General features: G+C 40.3%; 4 protein-coding genes across 8 annotated transcripts in view; 2 read left to right on the plus strand and 2 right to left on the minus strand.

Annotated features, from left to right (window-relative positions):
- The window catches only part of LOC139945769 (ribonucleoside-diphosphate reductase subunit M2 B-like), a 67,267-nt gene extending 53,073 nt beyond the window's left edge, over window positions 1-14,194 (plus strand). For 2 of the 5 annotated variants that reach the window (XM_071943182.1, XM_071943181.1), the window contains 8 exons: window positions 4,907-5,004; window positions 6,242-6,833; window positions 7,607-7,671; window positions 8,708-8,854; window positions 9,546-9,636; window positions 10,639-10,786; window positions 10,936-11,206; window positions 11,900-14,194. In XM_071943182.1, the coding sequence (XP_071799283.1) occupies window positions 4,936-5,004; window positions 6,242-6,833; window positions 7,607-7,671; window positions 8,708-8,854; window positions 9,546-9,636; window positions 10,639-10,786; window positions 10,936-11,206; window positions 11,900-12,055 (1,539 nt within the window). In that variant the 5' untranslated portion in view covers window positions 4,907-4,935 and the 3' untranslated portion in view covers window positions 12,056-14,194. Of the gene's footprint in view, window positions 1-3,953; window positions 4,152-4,199; window positions 4,341-4,906; window positions 5,005-6,241; window positions 6,834-7,606; window positions 7,672-8,707; window positions 8,855-9,545; window positions 9,637-10,638; window positions 10,787-10,935; window positions 11,207-11,899 lie in introns of those variants that run through there. The other 3 variants (XM_071943180.1, XM_071943185.1, XM_071943183.1) reach the window with 3 other exon arrangements.
- On the minus strand, window positions 182-3,755 carry LOC139945994 (iodotyrosine deiodinase-like). Its single transcript, XM_071943569.1, has 3 exons — window positions 3,356-3,755; window positions 2,236-2,552; window positions 182-1,680 (listed from the first exon to the last, which is right to left on the minus strand). Exons 1-3 carry the CDS (start codon window positions 3,717-3,719, stop codon window positions 1,495-1,497), a joined length of 867 nt encoding a protein of 288 aa, XP_071799670.1. The 5' UTR covers window positions 3,720-3,755; the 3' UTR covers window positions 182-1,494.
- Window positions 14,195-14,297: 103 nt separating the features above from the next.
- Window positions 14,298-21,748, plus strand: LOC139945770 (UV excision repair protein RAD23 homolog A-like). Its single transcript, XM_071943186.1, has 9 exons — window positions 14,298-14,498; window positions 15,731-15,809; window positions 16,536-16,615; window positions 17,195-17,349; window positions 18,249-18,450; window positions 18,829-18,895; window positions 19,633-19,760; window positions 20,019-20,276; window positions 21,153-21,748. Exons 1-9 carry the CDS (start codon window positions 14,433-14,435, stop codon window positions 21,267-21,269), a joined length of 1,152 nt encoding a protein of 383 aa, XP_071799287.1. The 5' UTR covers window positions 14,298-14,432; the 3' UTR covers window positions 21,270-21,748.
- Window positions 21,749-24,329: 2,581 nt separating this feature from the next.
- LOC139945771 (dynein light chain Tctex-type protein 2B-like) lies at window positions 24,330-26,901 on the minus strand. Its single transcript, XM_071943187.1, has 2 exons — window positions 26,530-26,901; window positions 24,330-25,404 (listed from the first exon to the last, which is right to left on the minus strand). The coding sequence occupies exon 2, from the start codon at window positions 25,221-25,223 to the stop codon at window positions 24,561-24,563; it is 663 nt and encodes a 220-aa protein (XP_071799288.1). The 5' UTR covers window positions 25,224-25,404; window positions 26,530-26,901; the 3' UTR covers window positions 24,330-24,560.
- Between the last annotated feature and the right edge of the window lie 192 nt (window positions 26,902-27,093).

Below are 27,093 nucleotides of genomic sequence, written 5' to 3' on the forward strand. Positions count from 1 at the left end.
GTGACTGCTGCTGCTGATGAGAGTGATGATGTTTGGCTGAGAGGTTTTCAGTATTGAGTTGGCCCATGTATTAAAACATCACCTGGACTTGCTAAATAATTAATAAACAACATTTCAGTATTTTTCATTTTTTCAGAATCTCATCCCTGGTTCAATTTTATTCATTATCTTTTATGTGATGTGTCAAGCTCAAGTGAGAACAACTTTGTCTAAACACTAGGGCTACCTGTTGTGTACACTAGTTTTTTTTAACTCCAGTAGTAGGTTACTTCTATACAGTAATTAATCAAGTTTGGCTGATTATCTCATTCTGATCTGAATAATTTGGCTACTTTTGTGCTTGGCCCCTGTAGTTGTAAACTAGTTTGTACTTACAATCCGTTTTCTTTAATGGCCCAGTGACCAGGGGTAATAATGTTGAAGCGCCATGAGCGTCACTGCTTGACGGACCTGAGCGCTATATAAGAAGCCACTACTATTATATTATTATTATTATTATAACAAGTGTGCAAGTGTCGTGGCCAAGCAGTTAAGAGCACCGAATTCAATCTCTGGTGTTTCTGATCAGCAGAGTGTGGGTTTGAATTCCCAAGTCCTTAAGCAAAACACTTAACCATTGCTTCGTCCTTCGGATGGGACGTAAAGCCGTTGGTCCCATGTGTCGTGTAACGCATGTAAAAGAACTCAGTACACGTATTGAAAAGAGAAGGGGTTCACCCTGATGTTCCTGGCTGTGGCTGCTGTATGCGCCGTAGCACCTTGTAAACCCTTATAAGGTGCTAACTAATAGGGTCTCAGAATACATTACTGCAGTAACCTATCTTTCTGAAAGTTTGTATATACTCAGCGTCTTGAGTACCTTGTTTGGTACGTGCGGCTACGCTATTAAGACTTTGATATCATGATTATTATCTTAACAAATATTTTAGGTGGTCCAAGATGATTTAAACAGTAATCAGTGACACTTGGTGTCCATAAACGACAAAGAAGTACTTAAACCCACATAAGGGAAAGTATTCAGCATGACAATTAATATTTCAATGGATGGAAAACCACATTGTGATTGAACATGTCCGGTATTAGCCTGAACATCTGATGCCACACTTCGAGGCTTGTGAATTAAGCCAGATACCAGCCTTGAGCATAGGTCAATCCCCTCCAAAAGCACCTTTGACCTCGCATTCATTTCACATGGAGATTCACAGTCAAATCTTACATACATGTGTACATAAAACAAGTTTGTATGTATACACTATGCCTCCACACATGTAAGTAGCTGCAGATGACGAAAGTGCAGCTGACAAACATCAACTCAGACCAATCAAAACGCAGATATGGAAAGTGTTGGTTAAAATTTCAGCTTGTAAAATTATTGCATCCAATGAAGTTATTTCATCCAATGAAGTCACTAGGTTTGTAACCCAGTGCCTGCCTCTATACTTGCACATAAAGACAGGGTACCAGTCTATGAGTCTAGTGAGGTGTCTGCAGTGACTAATCCAGGAGTGACATGATTTCGCCGAGAGGTTTCCGTCTAAGGTCTGGTACCATAGCGTCTGGGGATGGGAAGCCAACAGGTAACAACACCAGGACCTTTTCACTGACTGGCCTGTTGAGTAGATCCCGAAGGCGTGGCCCAGCGTTCATGGGCGTGGTTGTAACAGTCACCAACCCAGCATTCTGAAGAAAATAAAAAAAAATAAAAATCAGAATCTAACCGAGGAATGAAAGTTATCTTTCTGATGACTAATTTGTTTAAATTATGGTTATAATTAGCTACATACATGGTCAGTGCTTTATTATGCTTGGCGCGCCCGCTGGATGGAACAATTGAGACACATTTTGCCCTGCACACAGCACTACCCAACGCTTACTGAATGGACTGATGCACTCATGAACACATGCATACACTGCATGTGAGTGTAAGTGCGAGTACTAAATAATAGTACAAAGTGTTGACCTGAGATACTCGGTAACAAAAGAAGTTCACATAATGTAGGGACTTCAAACACTACTTTAATATAAATGGCTTCACACTTCTTCTTTTTTTCACAGAACAAAGAAATCTCCACAGAGTGCCAATGTAAATGTTGTGTTAAGTTTGCCTGTCTGAAACCAAAGTTTATTTGGTGAGGCTCCTTATCTATTTGGTGAGGCGCAACTCTGGCCCACCTGTCTGAAACAGTTGTTATGGGCAAACATAAGTGGATTGTCATGGTTCATCATTATACCTACATTTAATGCAGCAAGTAAGAAACCAGTAGCAATAGATGCACTAATCTCTTGATAGTAGAACGTCTGCCTCTCTCCATCTTCACTTATCCCATACAGCTTCTTGAAGACGACGATAACGTAAGGGGCCTCAGTCAGATAAGGCTTACTCCATGTCAATTTGAGTTTTGAGAGGTCTCCTAGCCATTGACTGCTCATCCTTTTCTCATAGTTGATTCTCTCCTCGTCTTCGATGATGTTACGCATCTCTAGCTTGATGTCTGGATTACTGACCACGGCAAAGGTCCATGGTTGCATGTGGGCCCCACTTGGACTTGTGCCTGTAAACAAAAATAGGAGTAAAACAAAGCTTATTACATAGTTCCTTCTGGCTCTGGTGATATACTGCCTAATCTCCACATATTGGGATGAATGCAGGTGACTGGGACTAGGAAGGTCCCAATTGATCAATACAAAAGACCAAGCAATCTATGCAAAAGACTGATCAGTCAATACAAAAGACCGATCGATCAATTCAAAAGACAGATTGATCAATGCAAAAGACCGAGCGACCGATGACAAAGATCGATCGATAAACTGAAGACTGACCGATCAATTCAAAATACCGATTGATCAATGCAAAAGACAGATCAATCAATTCAAAAGACCAGTCGATTGATTCCAAAGACCGATCGAGCGATGCAAAAGGACCATCAATTGATTCAAAAGACAAATCATTCAATCAATGATTGATTCAAAGAATCAATCGATGGATTTAATAATCCAATATTGATTGATGCAAAAGACCTATCTGTCATTTCAACAAAAGATTCAATCGATCGTTTCAACAGATGTACCGATACAAAAGATCGATCAATAAATTCAAAAGTCTAATTGATCGGTTAAAAAGACTTATTGATCGATGTAAAAGAACGATTGGTTGCAATAGACAAAACAGTTTGTTTATGCCCAATAATGCACTTTTAGATCAAGTGAAACAGCGCCCCAGTTACTTGTTGGTCAAATGCATTGCATATAAATAAAGTCAGTGCATGTTTATATTTTTAATATGAGTTTCCGAGAATATTATTCCATAGAATTAAAATATGAACATAGAGAAAGAACACACAGACAAAGTTCTAACCTGCAGTTCTTATGCAGTTCTCGATGACTTCCAACGGCACTTGCTTATTACAGATATCTCTTACCGAGCGCCTCTTGTTCATCTCGCCGTAGAAACAACCTGATCGACGGACCATTTCCTCCCCGGGATACGCTTTGAACGAGTACGGTATGTGTGGAGCATCGTCGTCATGCTGGGATGTGCCAGGGGTTGGGCAACTCTCAACCGTTGAATCTTTCCTGCCAGTTCGGTCTTCACTTCTGTTATGATATGGTCGTTTGCTGTTGAAGGCTACACCGAGGAGGAAACATACCCCAAACAAGATGATTTGGAGCCAATACGTTGTAAAAAATGGTGCGCTATAATCAAACGAAGTCATGGTCATTAGACAGCGACGACTAATTTTTTAGCTAAAAGTTTGTAGCGCATGAATTTTGCATAGTGCGCCCTCCTTAGTCCGTACTGTGTGTTGACTGGTACCCGACTGGTCCCGTCTTTATCCGCAAGGATAACACAGATTTTGGTCTTATACACATACACATACACATACACATCGGTTTTAACTGCAAATCTCCAGGACCATGAGCTGCGTAAATTAATGCTAGTTGAAAGGTGATTATGCACGTCAGCTGAAGGCAGATCTCTGGCGTATAAAATTCACGAGCCTGAAAGGGATCCCATGTGTGCTGTCAATAGGCATGTGGTGTTCGTGTACTTCCGGTTCGTTGTTGTTGTGTTGAAGATTCATTCATAAATTAATCATTGACATCACTCGTCGTATTTTCCTCTACGTTTTTGTTTTACATACAGCATCCAGGTACGTGGTCGTGGGTATTGAAGTAGAAAAGAGTAGAAGACCGGCAGGGGCAGGGTCTAGTTGCGGTAAGCGGTAACGTAACCCTCCTCCCGACGGCCGCCAGGTCGGCCGTCGGGGGAGGAGGGTTCGTTATCGCAGCAACTTACTACGGTAGTACTGCTACTAGACACTAGGCAGGGTCGTGGTCAGGTCGGTTTTGGTTTTTAAAATTAAAGTATTGTTAAAAAGTATGAAAACAAATGAGAGTAAGACCCACTGCAAATAAGAGTAAGACCCACTGCATAACGCGCAGCGCACTCGCACTGTCAAAATGTGCACGATGGATAGATGATTGATACTGATAGACACAATTCATGCCTTTAAGTTAAGTTCTATGTTCTGTATTTTCATAATTGTATAAACATAATAGATGATACTTGTTTTTTTTGTTGGAGGGGTCTGGGAGGGCACATCGCTTTGATGACAGTTTTTAAAACTGTGGCCTTCTGGACGGCCCCTGCAGAGATAGACCCAGTAACTGGGGCGCTGTACTCCTTTTTTCGAATTTTGACTTTATCGGTCGTACGAATTTTGACATTATCGGTCGTACACTACCGATAATGTCAAAATTCCGAAAAAAGGAGTACAGCGCCCCAGATACTGGGTCTAGTCTATACCTAATTAGCTCTTACTTGGCCAACATTTAAAATTAAACAAACTATTTTTTCACTTTATGACACAAATTGAAAGTTTGCTGTTTTGTCTTCTACTTTCAGATGAAAGTTTTTCAATGAAATAATCCCCAATGGAAAGAAAAGCAGGCGACACTCCATCTTTTAAAAGAGACATCTTGTGTACAGCTTCAGATGCTGAGGTAATGCTCCAAAATATACAGTCAGTTTTAATTGCATGGTTTGGATGAAAGGGATTTAGTAAATTTGCGAACGTTCATGGGGTTATCCTCTTGGGGAGGAGTGTGTTGGACACATTTGGTAATTGTCAAAGGCTAGTATTCTCACTTGGTGTATCCCAAAAATTTGCATAAAATAAGAAAAACTTTGAGAATTTTGCAAGAGAATAATGAAAGAAAAAGCACACTAGTTGCAAAAATGGGAAGGCACTATATACTAAACTCCACAGCAGTTCGGCCCATCGGAGAATACCCGAGCGAGAATGACCTTATGACGTCATTTTGCATATGCTTGCATCCTTTAGACATGAAAATATTAACAACCAGGTCCTAGTGGTTAGTCCACTCTTATGTTACAACTCCCCAACCTGCTGCTACAAATGTACTTGAATAAAGAGGTCTGAAGCAGTGCTTGCATCTTTTAAACATGAAAATATTAACAACCAGGTCCCAGTGGTTAGTCCACTCTTCTGTAACAACTCCCCAAACCTGCTGCTACAAATGTACTTGAATATAGAGGTCTGAAGCAGTACTGATCTTTTAGACATGAAAATATTAACAACCAGGTCCCAGTGGTTAGTCCACTCTTATGTAACAACTCCCCAAACCTGCTTCTACAAATGTACTTTAATATAGAGGTCTGAAGCAGTACTGATTTTTTAGACATGAAAATATTAACAACCAGGTCCTAGTGGTTAGTCCACTCTTATGTAACAACTCCCCAAACCTGCTGCTACAAATGTACTTGAATAAAGAGGTCTGAAGCAGTGCTTGCATCTTTTAAACATGAAAATATAAACAACCAGGTCCCAGTGGTTAGTCCACTCTTATGTAACAACTCCCCAAACCTGCTGCTACAAATGTACTTGAATAAAGAGGTCTGAAGCAGTACTTGCATCTTTTAGACATGAAATCATTAACAACCAGGTCCTAGTGGTTAGTCCACTCTTATGTAACAACTCCCCAAACCTGCTGCGTGGGGGATCGTCGCGAACCGTGCCGAAATGTTCCGAGAGCACACGAAAAGTTCCGAACCGCTGTAGAGGTTAGTTTTTAGTGCCTTCCGCAAAAATGTGTGTGCTTTCAGATGCCTTATAAAGGGCTTTTATCATTTTGAGTGAGACGTTACCTCCATCTCAATAACTACTTTACGTCAGAGGGAGACGTTTCTCATCAATGTTCTTTATTTTTCCTCTTGCAGCTCCAGTCAGATTTCCCATCCAAGAAGATCTGCCCTTCCTCATTTCTTACTACGATCAGTGAAGGGAGCCAAGATGGAGTGAACACCCTTCCCAGTCCCGTCACCGAATCTCAAGATGATGAGCAACATCTTCCCTCATTTCAGATGTCGTTGGACCTGTTTTCACCACAAATAGATCCCACTGCCATGTCGCAAGAGATCAACCCCTTTTCTGCGCCCACGCAAGGGAGGTTGACACCTGACTCCGACAGTGAGGTACCAACCCTTTCGGAGGACAATGACGAGGAGGATAGTCCTTTACTCTCTCAGATGTCATACATTCAGGAGGAGGATGAGCGTCAACTCCTCAGGACCTCATCAAAAACAGAAAGTCTCTCCTCGAGAAATCAGTCGAAATCGAATCCTCATACGACCTCGGATGAACCCACAGACAAACTCACAGAAGTGAATACAGAAAAAAATCTTTCAAAAGATGTCGACAGGAAATCTCATTCAGACAAGGATGAACCACTTCTCAGACCCAACCCAAAACGTTTTGTCATTTTGCCGATCCAGTACCCTGAAATTTGGAAGTTCTACAAGAAAGCTCAGGGTTAGTCTTCTATTAATTGAATTTCCGATAGGTAACAATAATGCTCTTTCCGCAAATTTTGCTTCATTGTGTCAAGTCAATCAAAGGTTCCAATTTGATATAAAAATCTACTCAAAAAAACTTAACAATAATAATAATAAACAATAAACAACAATTATTAGGCGGTTGTTTCTAAGTGCACATTCAGTATTATACTCATGGTAAGTGGGACTAGGTTTGAATTAATGGTTTTGATGGAATGGTTAATGAGGTGCTGTGGCACACAATAAGCTGACAATCAAACCAGGAAGACCGGGTTCTGTTCCGGCGTTACACAAGACACAGGACCATCGACTTTCATCCCATCCAAAGGACGAAGCATTATAGTTAAATGCTCGCTTAAGGACCTACCTGTCATCTTAGTCACGACCGGGATTCGAACCCACACTCTGCTGATCAGAAACACCAGAGCTTGAGTGCAATGCTCTTAACCGCTAAGCCACGACACTCCAGAAAAAAACCTAAGGAGAAAATCTTGAATCCTTACAGCTCCCAAACCTCCACAGGTGTATTCTGGAAGGTGTCTGACTTTGTTGGGTATGGCAATGAGTGCAAGTCAACATTTTGTTTCTTCAGATTCCTAACACTTTGGTGTCGAGTTACCATAGAGTGGAGTATTTTGATGGATTCAGGAGGGTCTCTTTCCGAAGACACTTTTGGTTTAAACTTATTAGATCCCTGTTTCAAAATGTAGGAATTAATAACACTTATTGTGTGAGGTTTTTATTTTGCAGCCTCTTTTTGGACATGTGAGGAAGTAGATCTTGGAAAGGACATGGAACACTGGAGGAGTCTTAAGGTATTCCCATTAATTTTTATATTTTGTTTCAGTTCAGACATCAGCTAAAACCTTTTTTTTTCTCAGTCTGCTTTTTTTCTGTTGAGTAGGGGGTAGGCTATGTGTTCCTTTGTCCCCTAGAGCCTGAGCGTGGGAGTGATTTTTTAGAGTGATTCTTGTTTTTGTTATTTTGAAACTAAGGATTCCTTTAAGGAATGCTGCAATTTTTTACAAATATTTTTTTGAGTGCAAAAGAAGTGAATTTGACGAGCACATAATTTTCATTGACTATTTCACAATGAATGTTTCGCAAGAGTTGAGGATATTGCAACTTGAGCGGATTGTTTGTTACAACTTTGGAACTACCTATTCATGGGGAATGAAGATGTATTCAATATAATTTACCTGTAGAAGTTTCAGCGTCATTAGCCGTCAAGTTTGTGAAAATCACAGAGCAATGTTTTCAGGAGAGTCGCACCTTGTAAATGCCCAAATAGTTTTACTTTTAAAATTATTTTTAAAGAGGATTTGAAACTTTGCATGATGAAAATACGATATAGAAAGGTTTGCGGTTACACCATGTAATGACTATCTCTAGTGAGTTGGGGTGGTTCTGAAAAGAACTGTTGGTTTCAATCAACTCGAGAAAAAAATAAAAAAATAAAAAATAAAAAATTATTTTTGTGACATTGTTTTACTCATTTATCAAAAACTACAGCACCTCAGCAAGTAATATTCTAAGTGAAGCTTTTTACTATCATTATCTTTAAACTATATGAGTTCAATGTAAATCTGTGGACATTGTGGTTGGTGTCGCACAAAAAGTACCCAAACCCTTTAAAGTATGATGCAGGCATATTAAAGCCCAGTTCATACTCTGCGAATGTGATGCGAAGTCACAGGGCTATTTTCGCAGCCCATCTTTCGCAGCAATTGAACACAGTTCAGAATTATTTGTTGTGAATTTGTGACGTCCAAATTTGTATCACATTTCGCAGGAAGTACGAACCGGGCTTTAGGATTCTAACTTCTAAGAAGTAATGTTGTATGTTTTCAGCCTTCGGAGCAGCACTTCATCAAGCACATCCTTGCCTTCTTTGCAGCAAGTGACGGCATCGTCAATGAGAACCTAGCTGAAAGGTTCAGCCAAGAAGTTCAGATACCTGAAGCCAGATGTTTTTATGGCTTCCAGATGGCAATGGAGGCAAGTAAACAATACCATCTATATTAACTCTTCAAGACAGTGAATTGCATATTTACATGTTTGCCTGTGATATTTTTCACACAGCTCGGGAAAGTACTGCGTATACAGTGCTAACAGACATCTGTGCATGTGTATATTTTTTCACAGGATTCGGGAAAGTACTGAGTATACAGTTAAAATTATTATTATTATAATGGAATAAAAGAGTGGCAGCAAGTTTTCAAATGGCCGTTTAAAACAGGCAGGGTCGTGGCTGTGGATAAAGGCCTCGACCCTGCAGTCTTTTAAAAGGCCTTTTAAGACCGAGTCACTTCTCTTTTATTCCCATTCATAAATGGCCATAAAAAGCTAAACAAATGATACAACCATAGACAATCTGTGACAATCTGTTTCCTTATCGATTTTTCAGAGTTTGTACGATTTCAAAAACTGTTTAAAATTGTGTTTTGTGCGCGCTTGGTTGGTTTTATGCACATATTGCGTTGCATTCTACGTAGGTAAATCAGCATATATGAAGCCAGCTGGCCCCCCTCCAGCTATGTCTTTATCAGCCGTTTAAACACCCCTGTGAGGTGTTCTCCACCAATAGGAATAGCGAAACTGTCTGGGGTATTTATGAATACTATTTGACCATGATGTAGTGCCATGCTGATTGCTTTGTTGTTTATTTGTTTTGTTTGTTTGTTTACAGAACATTCACTCTGAGATGTATAGTTTGCTCATCGACAGTTACATACAGGACCACTCTGAGAAGATGCGCTTGTTCAACGCTATAGAAACAAGTGAGTATTTTGTAGATAAAACCGTCTTCAGAAAGATATCATGTAGTGTCATAACACACTTTAATTTTGAATGAAATAAAAGTTTTTTTAAAACAAAGCTTAAACAAGAGGAAACTGTGAACTTGCTGCTTTGTCTTTATGCAATCCACGCAACAAACAACTGCAGTGCGATGTGTTAATGTAAAGATTCCTTTTGCCCATGATACACTGAAAGTGGCCTCACCTTTGCTAACAGTAGAGGGTGCACTGTATTGACGTGAATTTCCTGTATTTTAATATAAGACTATCCACTACTTACTAGGTGGTGTAGGTGGCTTGTGCGTAAACCGCTTAGCTCTCCCCAATGTGGCCCTGGTTTGAATCTCGGCTAAGGAAATGATGTTTGTGCTTTGGTTTTTCTCCAGGTGCTCCGGTTTTCTTCCCAATGGAAATATCAATCTCTTTCGATCTCTGGCCAGGCTCTGTGTTCATAGTAGGTTTGATGGGACAGGCTGCCTAAGGCTCCTTTTCATGCCTTCTGTTCAAACACGTAGTTGTGTCTTTCGCTATTCAGCTTCTCAGATGCTAGTATACAAATATTGGCTGCTTCGAGGTGATCCCGGTGCGCTGAGGGAAAATGAAACAGTCCGGAGATCACCCAGGGAGTGGAAGTTTTAACCATAGCACGAGTTAAAGCAGTCAATATTTGTTTTATAACACCCCATTCCCAACAGACTATTTATCATCTTCGTACACGTAATGTTTGTGTGCGCGTTTCAGATACACAGATGCACAACTGATAGGGTTCAAGGTTGGTAAAGAGACGTCTGGGTACTGCACGCCTGACGACTTTTCACATCGCAAACGACGCACTGTCACAAGGCCGCCGTCTAGTAAAACTAAGACATATCATGTGACGCGCTCTAAACCAATGAAAAGGCAGAGTATTTGTATGGGGTGTTATAATAAAGATGATTGCTTCCCAAATGAAAATTTTCTGTTTTCCTCAATTGATTTTGACAGTGCCGTGCATCAAGAAGAAGGCAGATTGGGCTTTGAAATGGATTCAGTCGAAGGAAGCTTCTTTTGCAGAGAGACTTGTGGCCTTTACAGCGGTTGAGGGGATATTTTTCTCTGGGTCGTTTGCTGCCATCTTCTGGTTGAAAAAGAGGTAGGCCCAAAACTAAGTTACCTGTTCATGTTTGTTGCGTTGTCCTTTAGCCTTCGAGAAAAACTCTGCTAGGGTCGAACTGTCAGACCATTACCTTGTTCTATATGACTCTATGAAATGCTTAAAACAATTTTACGCATTGTTTCAAGGGGTCTGATGCCGGGGCTGACGTTCTCCAATGAGCTCATCAGCCGCGATGAAGGCCTCCACTGTGAGTTCGCCAGCCACCTCTTCACCTACCTGGTCCAAAAACCACGGGAAGCTAGAATCGTAGAGATCATCGTGGAGGCTGTAGGCATTGAGAAGGACTTCTTCAACGAAGCCTTGCCGCTGAGTCTGATTGGGATGAATGCGCAGCTGATGATGGAGTACATTGAGTTCGTTGCAGATAGGCTTCTGACAGAGCTCGGCTGCAGCAAGGTTAATGTCATAATAATACTAATAATAATACCGTCTCAATGCGCTTCAGTAGTGCCCTTGTCATTGGGCCAATAACAATCCTTTAGTCTTTCTCAGCTCCCTAAGAGTATACAGCCCAGAGCATTGTGATGGCCAGTGGCTTTTTCATACACAATATCAACCTCTACCCTTGCAGGTACCCATTTAAACCCCTTCGTGAAGAGAGGCAATTATAAGTATCTTGCTCAAGGACACAAATGTCATGACCGGGGTTTGAACCCACCCTTTAACTCCAGAATTTGAATTCAACGCTGTAAACCACTCGGCCATGACACCCTATGTGCGCTCACTTGTAAAGAGACGTGTTGCCTTCGAATTGGGCGCTTTGGGCTATAAAAAGCGTTTTTTTTTATGAAATAAGAATGATATTTCATGAAAAGTTTAGCATGTACAACAGGAAACATTGCTCTGTGATTTTCACTGTTTTTCTCAAAAACTTTAATGAGGCTGAAACATCTACTGGTAAATCATCTTACATACATCTTCATTCAATGCGAGTAGGGTTCTTAGTTACAGCGACCGTAGAATGTCATTGTAAGTTGTCATGGAAAAAATGTTCAATGCAAATGAAGCCTCTTTAGTGTTTTGTCAGTTCCTACAAATGGTTTGTGTCACCAACATCGCTTGTGCTCTTTCTGTCTTGATTTCTGGTAGATGTTCAAAACCGCAAATCCGTTTGACTTCATGGAGAACATCTCACTAGAAGGGAAGTCAAATTTCTTTGAGAAGAGAGTTTCTGAATACCAACGGGCTCATGTGATGACTGAAGACAACTCGAGGCATGTCTTCACTCTGGATGCTGATTTCTAGATAAAATAGGGTTCTTCCTGACAAATCTTGGGGCACTTTCAAGTACTCTGCTCTTTTGTCAAGCATATTCCAAAGGTTAGCAGGTATTTTTTGCTTGTGCTTGTCCTTACTCCACTAGGCATTTTTCGCTAACAGCTAGCGCAGAAATTTGTTGCTTGCAAAGTAAGCAGAGACTGGTGATGGTAAGTGCAGAATTTGGCCATAAGCAAAGGCATGCTATTGGGCCCTGTTAATTCATTAAGCTCTTCCCAGCTATGGCACCTTGCGTATGGATGGATATCATGTGAGTCTGCACACGTTGCATTGAGGCGTCATACCGTGGCACACACACAATATGCAAGACCCAAGTCCACTTTATAGTATATAAGGCAGGCCTGATACTTCACGGAGGCAACGGAGGCGATTGCCTCCATGCCCACTGGTCATTGAATTGGTGCCCTTGAAATGCTCCAGTAGAAAATAACAATTTCCTTATAAGGTACCCTTACCAAGGTGAAAATGCCTTGGTGCCCTTGCCCTTTCAAAAATGGAGCATCAGGCCTGGTGCTGTTAACCATAAAGTGGCTGTCTGGCAATATTCCGTAAAGATTTGTTTCTATTTTATTTTAAAAAGCGGAATGGGTTACAACTCGAAAATAATACAATGCACTCTTGTTTTAACCTCTGACCTGTTTCTGTAAGCGTTGATCAGGACGTATGTGTCACATTACCAATTAGCATTATGAGCTACTATTTATTGAACAAACAGTTGACAATTGATAACAGTACCAGTTCAGGGTCTTATAGACAAATTTTGTAATATTGTTTTACTGAAATAATACATATATATTTGTTGCATTATTTAAAAAAAATTCTTTGTAATGTAATTCAAGAGCTTTATGAAATTGTCCTTATAGCCTCGGGCCCGTTGTTAAGTGCACAATTTTAGCCAAGGGGTCCTCTGTTTCTCTGGTATTGTCTTATGTAAGCCCGGTTCATTCTTCCTGCGAATGCGAATGCGATACGAATGTTGACAGCACAAATTCGCAATGAATAATTTGCAGCAGTGAGCTAGGCTCAACTCTCTTTCGAATTCACAACGAAATGTGACGTTAAATTCAGGTTCGCATTCGCAGGAAGTATAAACCGGGCTGTAGGCTTAGAATTTGTAAGAGTTATTGTACTGATTTCACCATTATATTAATATTGATTGAGCTTACCATAAACAAGTACTATTTTCTAAGCAAACACTGGATGTGTGAGTTTTTATGATCGCTTGAAATTTCTTGGATCCAGGTAACTAATTATGAATGCATGTTTTATCCGCTTTTGAGATAAAGGCATTGGACACCTTTTGGTAAGTCAAAGACCAGTTTTCTTACTTGGTGTATCCCAACATTATGCATTAAATAACAAACCTGTGAAAATTTGGACACTTAATGGTCATCAAAGTTGCAAGAGACTCATAAGAAAAAAACACCCTTGTTGCAAAAATATGTGTGTTTTCAGATGCCTAATAACAGGCTTCAGGCCTAAAGTCTAAAATATTTGAGAGGAAAATGTGTGAGCATATTGTGCCAGTTTTGTAGTCGACACCCGATTATCAGAGGCTGAGGAGCCCTGAGGTCCGAGGGGGAAACCATAAAACTGGTCTTGAGACCTCAACACTGGGTTCATTTGTATATGGAGGGAATGTTGAGCTATAGTAAAGGAAATCCGTCATTTTCGGGATTTAAATAAGAAACATTTCAACCTGTCCAGGATTCGAACCTGGGACAACCCAAATGAGCCTAAAGCCACTGTTATAGAGCATGCCCCATCACCTCTCCCACAAAAAATTTGCAAATGACTAAACGGAAAGCCATCATAATTGCAGAACCCAGCAATTTTCTGACTAATATAAAGAAGATCCGGCCGTTTTAAAGAATAAAAAGGAACAGTTTTAACCCATCCAGGATTTGAACCAGATACACCAGCTGCTTAGCAAATTTCTTATCTAAGCTAAAAAGAAAAATTGTGATAAGCAAATGTGTGCTTTCCTGGAGCCTTCCGCAGTGTTTATTTTTGTTTTTTTGTGTTTCTATTTTTTCGATTTTGGACTTTTTTGTAAAATAACTGGACCTAAAATAGTCCCTGTGCCTTTATGCATGCTTAGTGCGGATGAATATGACGTCGTGACGTCATATTGTGTTGAAAAAAGGCATCCCATACACCGACTATGTATGGTACCCAGTCCCCTGGCTTCCGTACACAAAGCACCGTTCATCAATGCATCGTGTATATTTCTCATTAGAAATCACTTGGTCATGATCGTGTGATTGAAAAGGCATTTCCAGAGAAAGAAAAACCATATTTTCTCCCCATATTGGATGCAGCCGTTTAACGGTAACCGGTCAAGATGCTTATTACACTGAAGACGCTGCAGCAGAAGACATTCAAGGTGGACATCGACGACTCTTTAACGGTATTTATCATCTTTACGTTGTTTTGCCCAATTTACGGACATTTTGGTATAAATAAATGACTGCATGCACTCGGCGGTGACTGCTCCCTTGTCAGTTGTTGACTAATCAACAAATGTTTACTACTTATTTAATTATTATTGTTAATATAATTTGAGATGTGTAATATAAAATATTGGCATAGTCTAATAGGAAAAGTTTCCGTATGGCGCCATCCGATCCGATATTCTCACAAATCACATGTCTCAACTCTTGTCTCAAGTCAAGGGAGTCGAGCTCAACCAAAAATCGAGATATCCTTTTTTGTAAAAATTTGTTGTGAAAAAGTGGTGGCAGAAGGTTATCCGCTTAATACTTTGTATGTAGAAAAGGAACAAAATTATTCAGTACCCTGCCACCATTTTTTTATATAAATACAACTGGATCTTCTTAATTTACTCAACAAAAACAAATGGGAGATGTTCCTTTTTATTTTGTAAAAATGGGTGAAGTGGTGGTGGTGGCAAAATATGGAAAGTTTACGCAGACGGTGTTTTGAGTTGAGCCAACTGTCTTGTTGCAATAATCATGACATAACCCTCCATCCTCCGACGGTCGAAGACTGGACTTGAGTTACGACACATCCGATTAGTACTGTCAGGATCATATAAATATTAATATTTATTAGCATGATTACAATGTTCAATTTATACAAGTGATCAGATTTGCCCATTTTTTACCACTTACGAAGAACATGGATTTGATCTTCAATGTGTAATGAATCAATTTAAACACTTAAATTTGAAGCATCATTGAGAAAATATTTCTCAATTTATGGATCCAAAAATCAAAACTGCCCAAGCTTATGGTGGGTTCAAATCTTACTTAAGTGATTTGCCTGTGGGCTTTTTTTCACAGAACTTGGGGAAAGTACTTGGCATACAGTGCTTTTAAAAATACACATCGATGCTAGGTTAAACAAATATGTATGAAGTAATAATTTGTTTGCAGATTAGAGCGAGAGCACCTCCCAAAGTCTAGAGCCTAAGCATTCAACAGACTCTCTGCACTTTGTGGCTTTACATCGCTTACAACTTTGACGGAGGGTGACTTTGTGAGCAGGGCAACTTTAAGAGGGGGCGACTTTGCTTGGGGGAGAGTTGACTAGCATTGAATTTGTCAAGACACTTTTTGAGTATAAAAAAACAATACTCTTGTTTAAGTTTATTAAATTTCTGCTCCTTCTTGTCATCAGGTCAAGTCTCTCAAGGAAAAAATTGAGGCTGAAACGAACAAAGAGTTCCCAGCGACGGGGCAGAAACTCATTTATGCAGGTAATGTTTTAGCAAGGTTCGAATTTAGGGGCCGCCTAGTCGCCAAATGCAGTTTAAAATAGTGGCAGGCAAGTCAAAACCCTTTCTTTACTTGACGGCCTGCCAGTCGGGTCAAAGAAATTCTCACAATAAATTAGGACTAGGCCTTTGTTGGTAAATTCCCAACAAGAGTTTATTTGTCAAGTTTGTAATTAAGGGCAGAAATAAGGGGATAAGATTGCGTACAAATTGAATCTTCTGCAAACTTAAACAATCATGTGTATTATTTCGTGTCAGCCAGTGAAATTGTGGGTAACTCAAAATTGTTGCTAACGCGTCCAACGGGCGAATGGAAAACAAACCTGAACTACAAACCAGTCAGTCTCTGACGATGACTAGAGCAAGCTTGTCGAAACGTTGAGACCAATCCAAGAACCGACTCCGCGGTAGTACAGTTAATTACAATCCAATTTAAGCTAAAGTAGTAGTCCAAGCCAATTTTCTATACCTTCTGCCCGGGTGGTAGTTAAAAAGCAGGACAGTTCTTTTCAGAACTGAGAAGTCTCCCGAAGTCTCCCGAAGTCTCCAGAACACCCGATAAATCTACTCCGCGGTAGTAGAATAAAGAAAGATAGTTTTTTAAGAACAAACTCTACCTGGCAAGTAAATACACACATGGTGATTTTTACCGCAAACCAAAATATATACAGAACTACAATGTTTTTAAAATTCTATTTTTGCCTGCAGGTAAAATCCTGAATGATGACAATCCAATCAGTGAGTACAAGATTGATGACAAGAGTTTCGTTGTGGTGATGCTGACAAAGGTAAGTACAGTCAACTTAAAGGCACTGGACACCTTTGCTAGTTGTCAAAGACAAGTCTTCTGGTGTAGCTCAACATATGCATAAAATAACAAACCTGTGAAAGTATAAACTGAATTGGTTGTCGAAGTTGGAAGAAAGTAATTGAAGAAAAAATACCCTTGTCGCACAAGTTGTTTGTTTTCAGATGCTTGAATTCTAGACCTCAGCTGAGGTCTAAAAATCAATTCAAATATTAAGTGAGAAATAACTTCTTTCTCAGAAACTACGATACTTCAGAGAAAGCAGTTTCTCACAATGTTATCAAGTTTAACCCTTTTTTATGTTATTTTATCAGAAAGGAATAATAAATAATAATAAAAAACATTTATGTAGCGCCAAATCCATTAAAAATGCTCTCGCGCACTTTACAACAATAAAAACTAGCTAAAGGAAGTTGCCAATATCAAATAAAATATACTAGGGCATTGAAATTTCAAAACAATTTTGTTGTGCAAATTTCACCCCTGTTGACATGTTTTGGCTCTTTTCTCCATGACCAATATTTCCAACAAATGACTCATTGAGTGATTCTCTTTCCAGCCGAAGGCAGCAGCCAAGTCCGCAGAACCTGCAAAGCCAGAGACACCCGCTGCAGCCCCTGCCTCAACCCCCTCACCCACCACAGCAACAGAAACAAAACCCACAGAGAAACCTCCAGAGGAAAAGAAAGATAATGCACCAGCCACTACCACAAGGTGTGTATATCTGGCGCTTTGATTTCTCAGTTTGGCTTCGGTTCATATTTTGTTTACACTGACTTTGATGCACAGACAGTTGGGGGCCTAACAAAGAGCTACTCCAGTAGAAAGAGCTACTCCAGTAGCTTTTTCCCTCGTACTGCATCTCTTAGGAACTCCCTGCCTAGTGCATGTTTCCCTTCATCCTATGATCTGCCATCTTTTAAGAGGAATACAATTCCTACCTTCAGCTCCACTGAGTTACTTTATTTCAATGTTTTCTTTCTTGTAGCCCTTAACCTAGAGTGGTTTTTAGCCTTGTTTTGGGCGAACTTGCATAACAAAAAAAGTTAATAAAAAATAAGTAAACTCTTGCTGATCTCCGATATTAAAAGTTGTGATGTCAGAGATGGCGTAGATTTGGTGAATTCTGGCATTAGTGTAGTGGAACTTGTGTTCCTCACCAAAGCCTAGCCTTTTGTCAAGGTTTTCGTGGCTTGGACAGCCTCAGAGAGCTGCTTTTCCAAGCGACTGGAAATGGGAGACCACGAACGGAGTGACACAGCCTTTTACAACCTGATTGCGATTTCTTCTGTTTTTAGAAACGACCGGGGTCAGCTGGTCAGCATAAAAGAACAAATTATGCACACTGCCTGGGGAAACGACAATCATCAACCTTTGATTTGTTTATAAAACGTTTTTTGGAAAGTCTGAGTTTTGATTGGTATCGTTCGACACTTTGGAAACAAGTAATGAATAATGCATGTTCATAAAATGGCCCTTGACTCGTCAAGTGGTCTCCCCTTTGAGTTAATTGGGATAGCCACGAAGGCCATGGCAGAAGGCTAGAAAAAAGGCCTCGTTCTCTTTGCATCTTTGCATCATTTATAATTCTTGACTTCTTCTATTTCTTAAAGTTCCTCTTCTACCACAATGACGACTACCGGTGATGAGCCCATGGCTTCAGTGAATACGGCAGAGTCCATGCTAGTTACCGGTGATGAATACAAATCGATGGTGGAACAAATCGTGCTTTTGGGATACGAGAGACACAAGGTGGAGGCTGCCCTCCATGCCAGCTTCAACAACCCTGACCGAGCTATGGAATACCTACTGACGGTAAGTCAGAAAAGCTTATGATTGGGAATAGTATAGTTCCTCAAAAAAAAAGGGGAAAAAAAAGACTTCCAGTGTGAGTTTCAAGATAGGAGGCAATATTTTGCTATCGTTCAAGTGCTGGTGGTTTTTAATCCTTGTCTTGACACTTGTGGCATGGTCTTACTTAGCATGTTAGTTTTCCTGTGAGCATCTGCCATCCGGAATCCTTAGATATTTTTAAGTGTGTTTATTACCATAACTATATGCTTTTGCCTTATATTTGCCCATTTCACTTAAATTGTATTATGCTTTTACCTATTGTTTTACTGTTCAGCACTTTCAGGCTTGTAAAGGCGCTCTATAAATCAATTATTATCATACTGTTTTTTTCCTTGGCAGGGAATTCCTCAAACGCAAGTCCCCGATATGCAACAGCAACTTCCTGAAATGCAACAGCCAACTGAAGGTAACTACAGTCGAACTCCTTCGATGACATTTGCAGAAATAAAACTTTGGTTCACTTTTTGGTGAACAGTTGGACTGCTAACTCTTTTGACCATTCAATACCATACATTGTGGGTTAAATAAGGGGAATAAAAGGGTAGCGACAAGACGTACAAGACTTTTGTCGTTTTTCCTTTAGACACAGCACGGCCAACTCACCAACAGCGCCCGCATCACCTGAACAAGAAACCTCTTGCACCAAGACTAGCGCGTAGTATGCATCTAAACGTATCTGAAAACAACAGGTTAAAAACAGCTCCAGCTGGTCATAATCAACCGTTTAAACACGCCCACGTGACGCGCTCTCCATCAATAGGAAAAGCTAAACTGTCTTGAGGTATTTATGAATGTTAGATAAACTATGGCAGGCTGTGATAGGATATCATGTGGTTATGTACTTACATCCATTTATTGTGGTGTACAATTCATTCCACTTGAAATTGTTGGCGAACATTTGCAAATGTTGGCAACATTTGCGCACCCCATGGCCGTAGTTCATACTGCAGCCTCTACAGAACTATGCACTTGATAGTGTCCTGCAAAGCATGTGAGTCTATAAGCTGTACGCGCAGAATTCTGAGGTTAGCCGAGCCATGGAATTGGGCGCAGAATTCCAGACTGTTTTGTGTATTGTCTTGCCCTCCATGACTAATTGGTCAATACCTCAAGAAATTGTTTATATTTTTTTTTTTTCTGCAGAGAATCCCTTGAGTTTCCTTCAGAACAATCCAGTGTTTAATCAAATGCGGCAAGCAGTCCAGGCCAACCCTACCATGCTTGATACTGTCTTACAGCAATTACAACTAAGCAACCCCGAACTCTTGGAGGTAAGGATTCTCACTCTGTGTTAGCACTGTATACTCGGTACTTCCCGAGTTCTGTGAAACCTCTACTGGTTTTCTCAGAGTTAGGCATTATAAGCAATCCCTTCTTATTTTATTCATAGTGATAAGGGATTCATGTCATGGCCAAAAACTTCATCCACAAGCGAATGCTTTACGTTCGAAACCAGTTTTTGACACTTGGTTTTCTTGGAGCAAGACCCTTTCACTGATTTCTGACGATGTTTTATTTTTCGTACCCAGTTGATAAACAAAAATCAGGAGCAGTTCATAGCTTTGATGAATGAAGGAGCCCAATCTGGGGGTGGTATCGGTGGCCAAGCGGGCACTCTCCCGCTGGGTGGTGTCCAGCCGAGTGGACAGACAGCGGGGCAGCCTGGGGGTGGGTCAACGGGAGTAGAGGCACCAAGGCAGGTTGAGGGCGTAGCAGGAGGTGAAGCGCCCGCCCATGGGGTGCATTATATCACGTTAACTCAACAGGACAGACAAGCTGTGGATAACGTAAGTGACTTTCATTTCTGAAATGGACCGTTCTAAGCGGGCAAGTGCTGCACCCTGCCTGGGGTCGCACGGCCATTGCTGGATCTCGACAGCACAATGTTTTGTACACAAGGGCTCAGCAGAATTGCAATTACAATGCCCAAGCGCAAGCAACTCTGCTGAAAAAAAGCACCCCTCCTTGCACTGAACATTCCAAGTGTACACACACAAATACTCCCTGCTTTTTACCAAAGCAGTTTCTGTGCGAAACTCCCCGAATTCCCCCTTTTGGAGAGGGGGGGGTAAGGTCTTTATGCGATTTTAAGTGTCTTCCTCAATGATTTACACACTTTCCCTGATATGACATAATCATGTAGAATATTCTTATTAAATATTTTGAAACTAAAACACAAAGTGAATGCTGAAATTCTATCAAAAAACCTTGCCAATGTAATACATTTTATAGACCCAATTGTGGGTCTATAGCACTTTACTCACCTAACGCCTGCTTAGGTTTCTTGACATTGAGCCCTGGTTAACCTACCAAGTTTCAAATGTAGGGTTTTCTAACTTAACCCCTTATTTGTTTATAGGGGACAACAACTGTTTTTGTATTGCAAATTTAAAAACACCCACTCAGTTTGTTTAAACAAAATTATGTGTTATAGTCAATTTAATTTTTCTTAAAAGACTTTATTTAGTGTCAATGACTTTTTTGATTTTGCGATTGTAAACTTTATTGTAGGGTTTTAAAGTAAAATATTTTCTCAAAACCTTAGAATATCATCAGTCGTCTTGCTTGTAGCAACTTGAAAGATCCCGGTCAAGAATAATAACTATCCAAATCAATTTTCTCATGTCGGTTTTTGTTTTCCTTCTTTCTTTTTTTCGTTTTAGCTCAAAGAGCTTGGATTTTCTGAAGAACTCGTTATACAAGCGTTCTTTGCCTGTGAAAAGGATACGGCTCTCGCTGCCAACTTTCTCCTAAGAGAAAAAGAAGACGGAAACGAATAGAACATTTCAACCGGTCACCCCGAACGTAAATCTCTCTGTAAATATATAAAACGCTACACCTCCTTTTTCCTTGTGATCAAAGATGTCACAGAGTCACACTGCAAACTGCCTCTAGAGGGCAGCATTCGCTGTGACCGATTATGCTCTGATACCACCATAGCCTGAACCGTTACACTTCGAGTCCATAATCACCTTTCACCTACATTCATTTTACATGGAGATACGCAGTCACATCCTACTTACCATTATTACAAACAAGTACATCATGTACATGTACATAATACACATGTGGCGACCGAAAGTTAGCTTTCAATATCTGTGTTTTGATGGTCCGAGGTGATGTTTGTCAGCTGCACCCACATCACTACAGACCAATCAAAAGTGTACGTCACAGTACGTATGGCTGGAAACACGCTGTGCCACACAAAATTAATCTAACAAATAAAGGGTTCAATAAATCACTCACATTTTGTTTTAAATTTTATAATTTAAAAAAAGCTATTATTTCAGGTGTTTGTGTTCCTATCATTTGATTTGGTTTTTTAAATTGAGCTTTGGAAGCACTTCATGAAATGCAAAATGTTGAAACCGATCGATCGTTGCTCCATGTATGCCCTGTTGGCATCGTTAACTTCATAACGTCTTAGGGAAATTCGGGTTCCGACTGTAATATAAGAACTTAATACAAATCCTAAGTTTTGACGACTGTAGCTTCTACAGGTAGCTTAAAGACTCTGGACACTATTGGTAATTGTAAAAGACTGTAATTATATTGCAAAGTAACAGTAATTGTAACACAAGTCTTTTCTGTTTCATCAGAGAGAAACATGCACAGAAGTAGTGAGCAAACTTTAATTTATTGAAGCAGTATGTTTTTGTGGTATTGCACACTCACACTCGCACGCAAACTATAGACGATGTGACCTATGTTTACATTCAAACCGCCCTCTGTTGACAAAACATTGTACACGTCATGTTTCGCCGGGCAAAAAGACACGTAGTCATGGTATGATTGCGTGTACTTTCTAGCTGGCTGCCAAAACACAAAGGTTTTTGCCCGGTGGTATGCGCGCAGATCATGTTATGGTTTTCAAGTGACGCCAGAGACATCTTTTTGATACCAAGAAATTTCAAGAGACTGATTAATATGCATAAAAACTTGCTAAGCACAGACGAACCATGCTTAAAAGAAACTGGTAACCAGCCCAAGTCAAAACAATTTATAATGTTGGAACTGGTGCCCCACTCAGAGTTTGCTAAGCAGAATTGTTTGCTGACAGCTTTGTGTCATGAAGACCTGCAGGGTTAAATGATTCCAAGGTTTTCTATGAAGGTGTCTATATATCAAATATAATTCTAATTTTAACCCCCCCCCCCCTCCCCCACTACTGAAAGTTTTTTGCTTGTTGCCAAATTCTTTCCAAGTCCTGCATTTTCTTAGATTATTAAACTGAATAAAAATAACTATATGGAAAACTAATCTAAGAACTGCATAAAGGGGTGCCCATTGCTTTTAAATTGGAAGATTCTTTGTGATCTTCTGTTTTTTCCCCCAAAACTGTTAAGTAATTACTTTTGTCTGAAGTAGGGACAGTTATTTTCCTGTATGAGTAAAGGGCCTACCTGTAAGTTATAGATGCAAAGCTTTTACAAATTATTGCTGAACAAAATTAGATTGCCAAGCAGTTTTGCCTGGATGATGTGGCATTTTGGCTCGGAGTGGGTTGCTTTTGCGCAGAACTTTGTGAATGTTCACCAAAGCTTAGGCCGTAATCTGAGTTAAAAGGGCTGGACACTATTGGTAATTACTCAAAATAATTGTTGCATGAAACTTACTTGATAACGAGCAATGGAGAGCTGTTGATAGTATAAAGCATTAAGTAACATAGTTTTTGAGAAAGAGGTAATTTCTCACTTGAATATTGAAAAACCTCATGTCTGAAGCCATTTGGCATCTGAAAGCACACAAATTTGTGCAACAAATGTGATTTTTACTATCTCTTGCAACTTTGACGACCAATTGAGTTCAAATTTTCACAGGTTTGTTATTTTGTGCATAATGTTGAGATACACCAAACGAGAAGACTGGTCTTTGAACAATTACCACAACATGTCCTGTGCCTTTAATGGAAGCGGCTAGGGCCAGAACTTTGAAGCCGGCATTGTTGCTGCAGCCACAGCCATATCCTAGCTAAAGTCACTTGATTTGGTTGCAGCCTACTTTACATGTTTCTTAAGCAATTTTATAATAAGTCTTTCGTCAGATCATATTGTTCGTTTTTGCCGATCCAGCTTTTTTTTATTGAAAATTTAGAAGCATGCAAAGTGGTTATTGTTATAAAACTGCAGGTGAACAGTTTATGAAAATGCTAAACCAATTTTTCCATCAATCATTTTTGGGAAAACAAATCTTGTATAAGTAAGAAAGCTTTGGTGAAATTTACAACTCGAAAATGCATGAAGTTTTTTATCCGTAAGTGGTCTGGAATGATTATTTTAAAAGAGAACCCCTAAAGAAAGACTTTCCCATTCGGAAAAAAAGGAATAATTGTTAATTTTTACTTTAAGTTCTTGGCCCACATTCTGAGTATAATTGTTGTTTACTCATGTCCATGTGATTTTAATGGCATCTGGTCGTTCATTATAATGAATTAAAATTATGATGATTTCAAAAAATATAAATTTTTTGTTTGAGTTTGGGTTTTTTTCTGTGCATTGTTCGTTAGCAATTACATTATTTTGAGTAATAACAAACGGTGTCAAGTGCCTTTAAATAGCTAAGTAAATATAATTGAGAACTGCGTGCATGAAATCGATTCCAGTTTCAACCATCTTTAATTTGTTTGTGTACTTTTCAAAAACCTTTGTATCTCCATACTGAAATATACACTGACAAATGTCACACCATTTGATTTTCTTGGTCCGGTATCCCAGGGAAATCTACCCGTCCCAAAAATAACATGGGCTGGAGAAAGATGTTTCAAATCAGAAGTACAGTAGTTGGTACACAGTTCGCCGTTCGTGAGAGTCCTTTTATTTTCAGTCACAGAAACTCCCCTAACCTGAGTCCCCCAACCTGTGCCATTCTTGGAACAACAATCATTTTGACGGCAGATATGCTTCGGGACATCTCGCACGAGCACGGGACTTGTCAAGTCTACGTTTGGGTGACAGCGTCTCCCGGGTGACGGAATCTCCTGCTACACCGAAAAAGGACGCGAAACTACCTTTTCTTATATACACGGTGCTTGGTGACCACCTTTTGGAAGACCGATCAAGTCACTTTCAGCATTACTCTTGGTAAACGGCATAAAGACTAACCACAGCAAACAGAGTTGGGTTCTCATACACGACGGACACAAAACCATCCTTTGCCGAATCCCACAGACATCTCCCCACGTCTTGCACTTCCTGACCGCTCTTCTGTCCCAAGCAGACGACACAGACGAGTTTGTAGCGGTCGAACCCGAGAAGTTTCACTCGCTGCTTGACAGAATCGCTGATGTTTCGCGCCTTCGCGGCCATCAAGACCGGGCTGTCGTACCTGACCTTCTCCAAGTCCTGAAGAACATTCTCGATGACTTGTTTGACCGGTTTATCTCTGAATGGCCTCTCTGGGTCCATCTTGTAGGTGTTCGGTCGAGTTGTCCCCCGGCCAGTCGCCGAGCCGTCCGTACCCCAACCCCGTTCGTCCACGGAGAGCACGCGGCGAGAGAAGGATATTTTCCGGTTGCGGTAGTCCTGGTCATTGCCGAAGCTCTGCTTACGGGTCCGATAATCACCATCCATGCTCCCCACCGAGACGTTCCTGGGCCTGCCGGTGCTACCAAAGGACACCTTACGGGAGCGGGTCTCTCCATGGTCGTGGCCCGGTGGAAGCCCGGTGGCTATATCCATCGGTGCCGTATACACCGAGGTTTTCCGCCGTGGTTTTTGTTCGACTTGCTCGGTCATGATGAAGTATTTTCTGGTCAAACTTGGCGAGTGCCGCCAGCTGGTTGTCGGGTTATGGAAGCCCGTCACTTGGACGCTCTTTGTTTGATCAGGGTTTGCCAAGCGAGCACTTGTTCAAATTCCAAGTGTTTTCTGATAGATTTTGCTGGGGTCAGGTACGTAAGGCGACACCGTGTGTTTCCTGCCAAAAAATGACAAATATTTGTGTTATATTCAGTCACACATTGTGAATAAGAATTACATGCTGTAAATCCAGTCATATTGTCACGGGAAAAAAAAGATTTCAAGGAGAAACTTGTAGGAAGATATTCAGTTTATCTCAATGAAATACTATGAAGTGTTTGATGACAACGAAAAAAAACCCTAAAATTTTGAAATTGATTATTCTACTCAGTCTACTTATGGCTCCTGTGTATAAAATGCAAAGGACAGTGTCCTCACGTTTCTACCGTAGCAGAGTTACGTATTTGCAATTTTTTTTAAAATAAAGACAACATACCATCCACACCTTCACACGGAGTTCTGTGGGGAGTCTGGTCTTTGAAAGAGTTCAGTCTGAATAAATACCTCTATGTGCAATTTTACCACAGTAGCAATTTTTTGGGGGTCGAAAAAAGAAAAATTTGACTAGAGCAGGATTTGAACAAGGACATGGATTGACCATGGTGGGTACTTCTATGGATTAACATACCAGTGCTCTACAACAAATCATTCAACATGCTCCAAATATTCGCAATCACCAATACCTTTACTGAGGCCATTCACCAAACCACCCGTCGATTGAGCCCTTTATTAAATCGTACCTTGAAATATGTATCGAAATCAGGAGCTTCGAAAACTTCTAAAGTTGTTCCGCCTCCTTGAAATCTGCTCTGCAATTGCCTCACAACAAAGTTGAACAAGAGGTCCTTGTTTATAGAATGTGCGTGTGTGTGTGTGCAGTTTTGGATTTTCGTTTACAAATCGCAATACATTGTAGATCAAATTTCACCTAAAAATAAACCACACGGAGTCTCCCCTTATATCGGGTTCCCAGTTTTCAGTGAATTCCGTTCAGAAGCTGTAAACCAGGGATCAATTTCGTTTAATTATACTTTGTGATATCGATGAATGCAAATCAACAATTGCGAAATGACACTTCTCCCCTTTTCAAACACTTGGTTTTGTATTTCAGGATGTGACTTCGTCCAGTGCCTTTAATCATAGAGCAAGGAACATCCATTGCTCTTAGTCTTGCTTATTTTGTCATGAGAATGGTTTTAAAGCACGGTTAATTGAGAATTCCTTTCCGAAGCTGTAAACTCACCTTTATCAAATTTGTAGACAACAGTCAACCACCATCCAGCATTACTCCCACACAATGTTGAGCCAGTAGCATACAGTCCTGGTGCCGAGAGTAGAGGCTCAGGACGAGACGTGACCTAAAATTATGTATGGTTGCCGCCAGTTGTCGCAGTTTCACCTACAAAAGCATTATCCGTAACCAAGTGCACTTGTTTACAGACGCGATCTGTATACGATTACAAAATTTGACAACGATTATTCAGAGTGATAAATTATATTTTGACTGTCTGTACTGTTTTGTCCACTTGTTTCCTTTGATAAAGACCCCAGTTGGAAACGTCCCGTTTCCATCGTGTGTGTCAACACTTTAATTAGATATGCAACGCCACACCACTTTCAAGTTGACTTCCATTATTAATAAACACGATCTGTTGATATTTTGACGTCACGGCACTCATCCATTGACTTTTTTTTTTTTTTTTTTTTTTGGGGGGGGGCGTTATTTTTACCGCCCTCATTATTTTACACAAAAGTACGGACAAACTTCACCCAACAATGCAAGATCTTTCACCATGGTAACTGTTGT

The sequence above is a fragment of the Asterias amurensis genome, chromosome 13, assembly GCF_032118995.1.
Source record: "Asterias amurensis chromosome 13, ASM3211899v1".
NCBI lineage: Eukaryota > Metazoa > Echinodermata > Asteroidea > Forcipulatida > Asteriidae > Asterias > Asterias amurensis.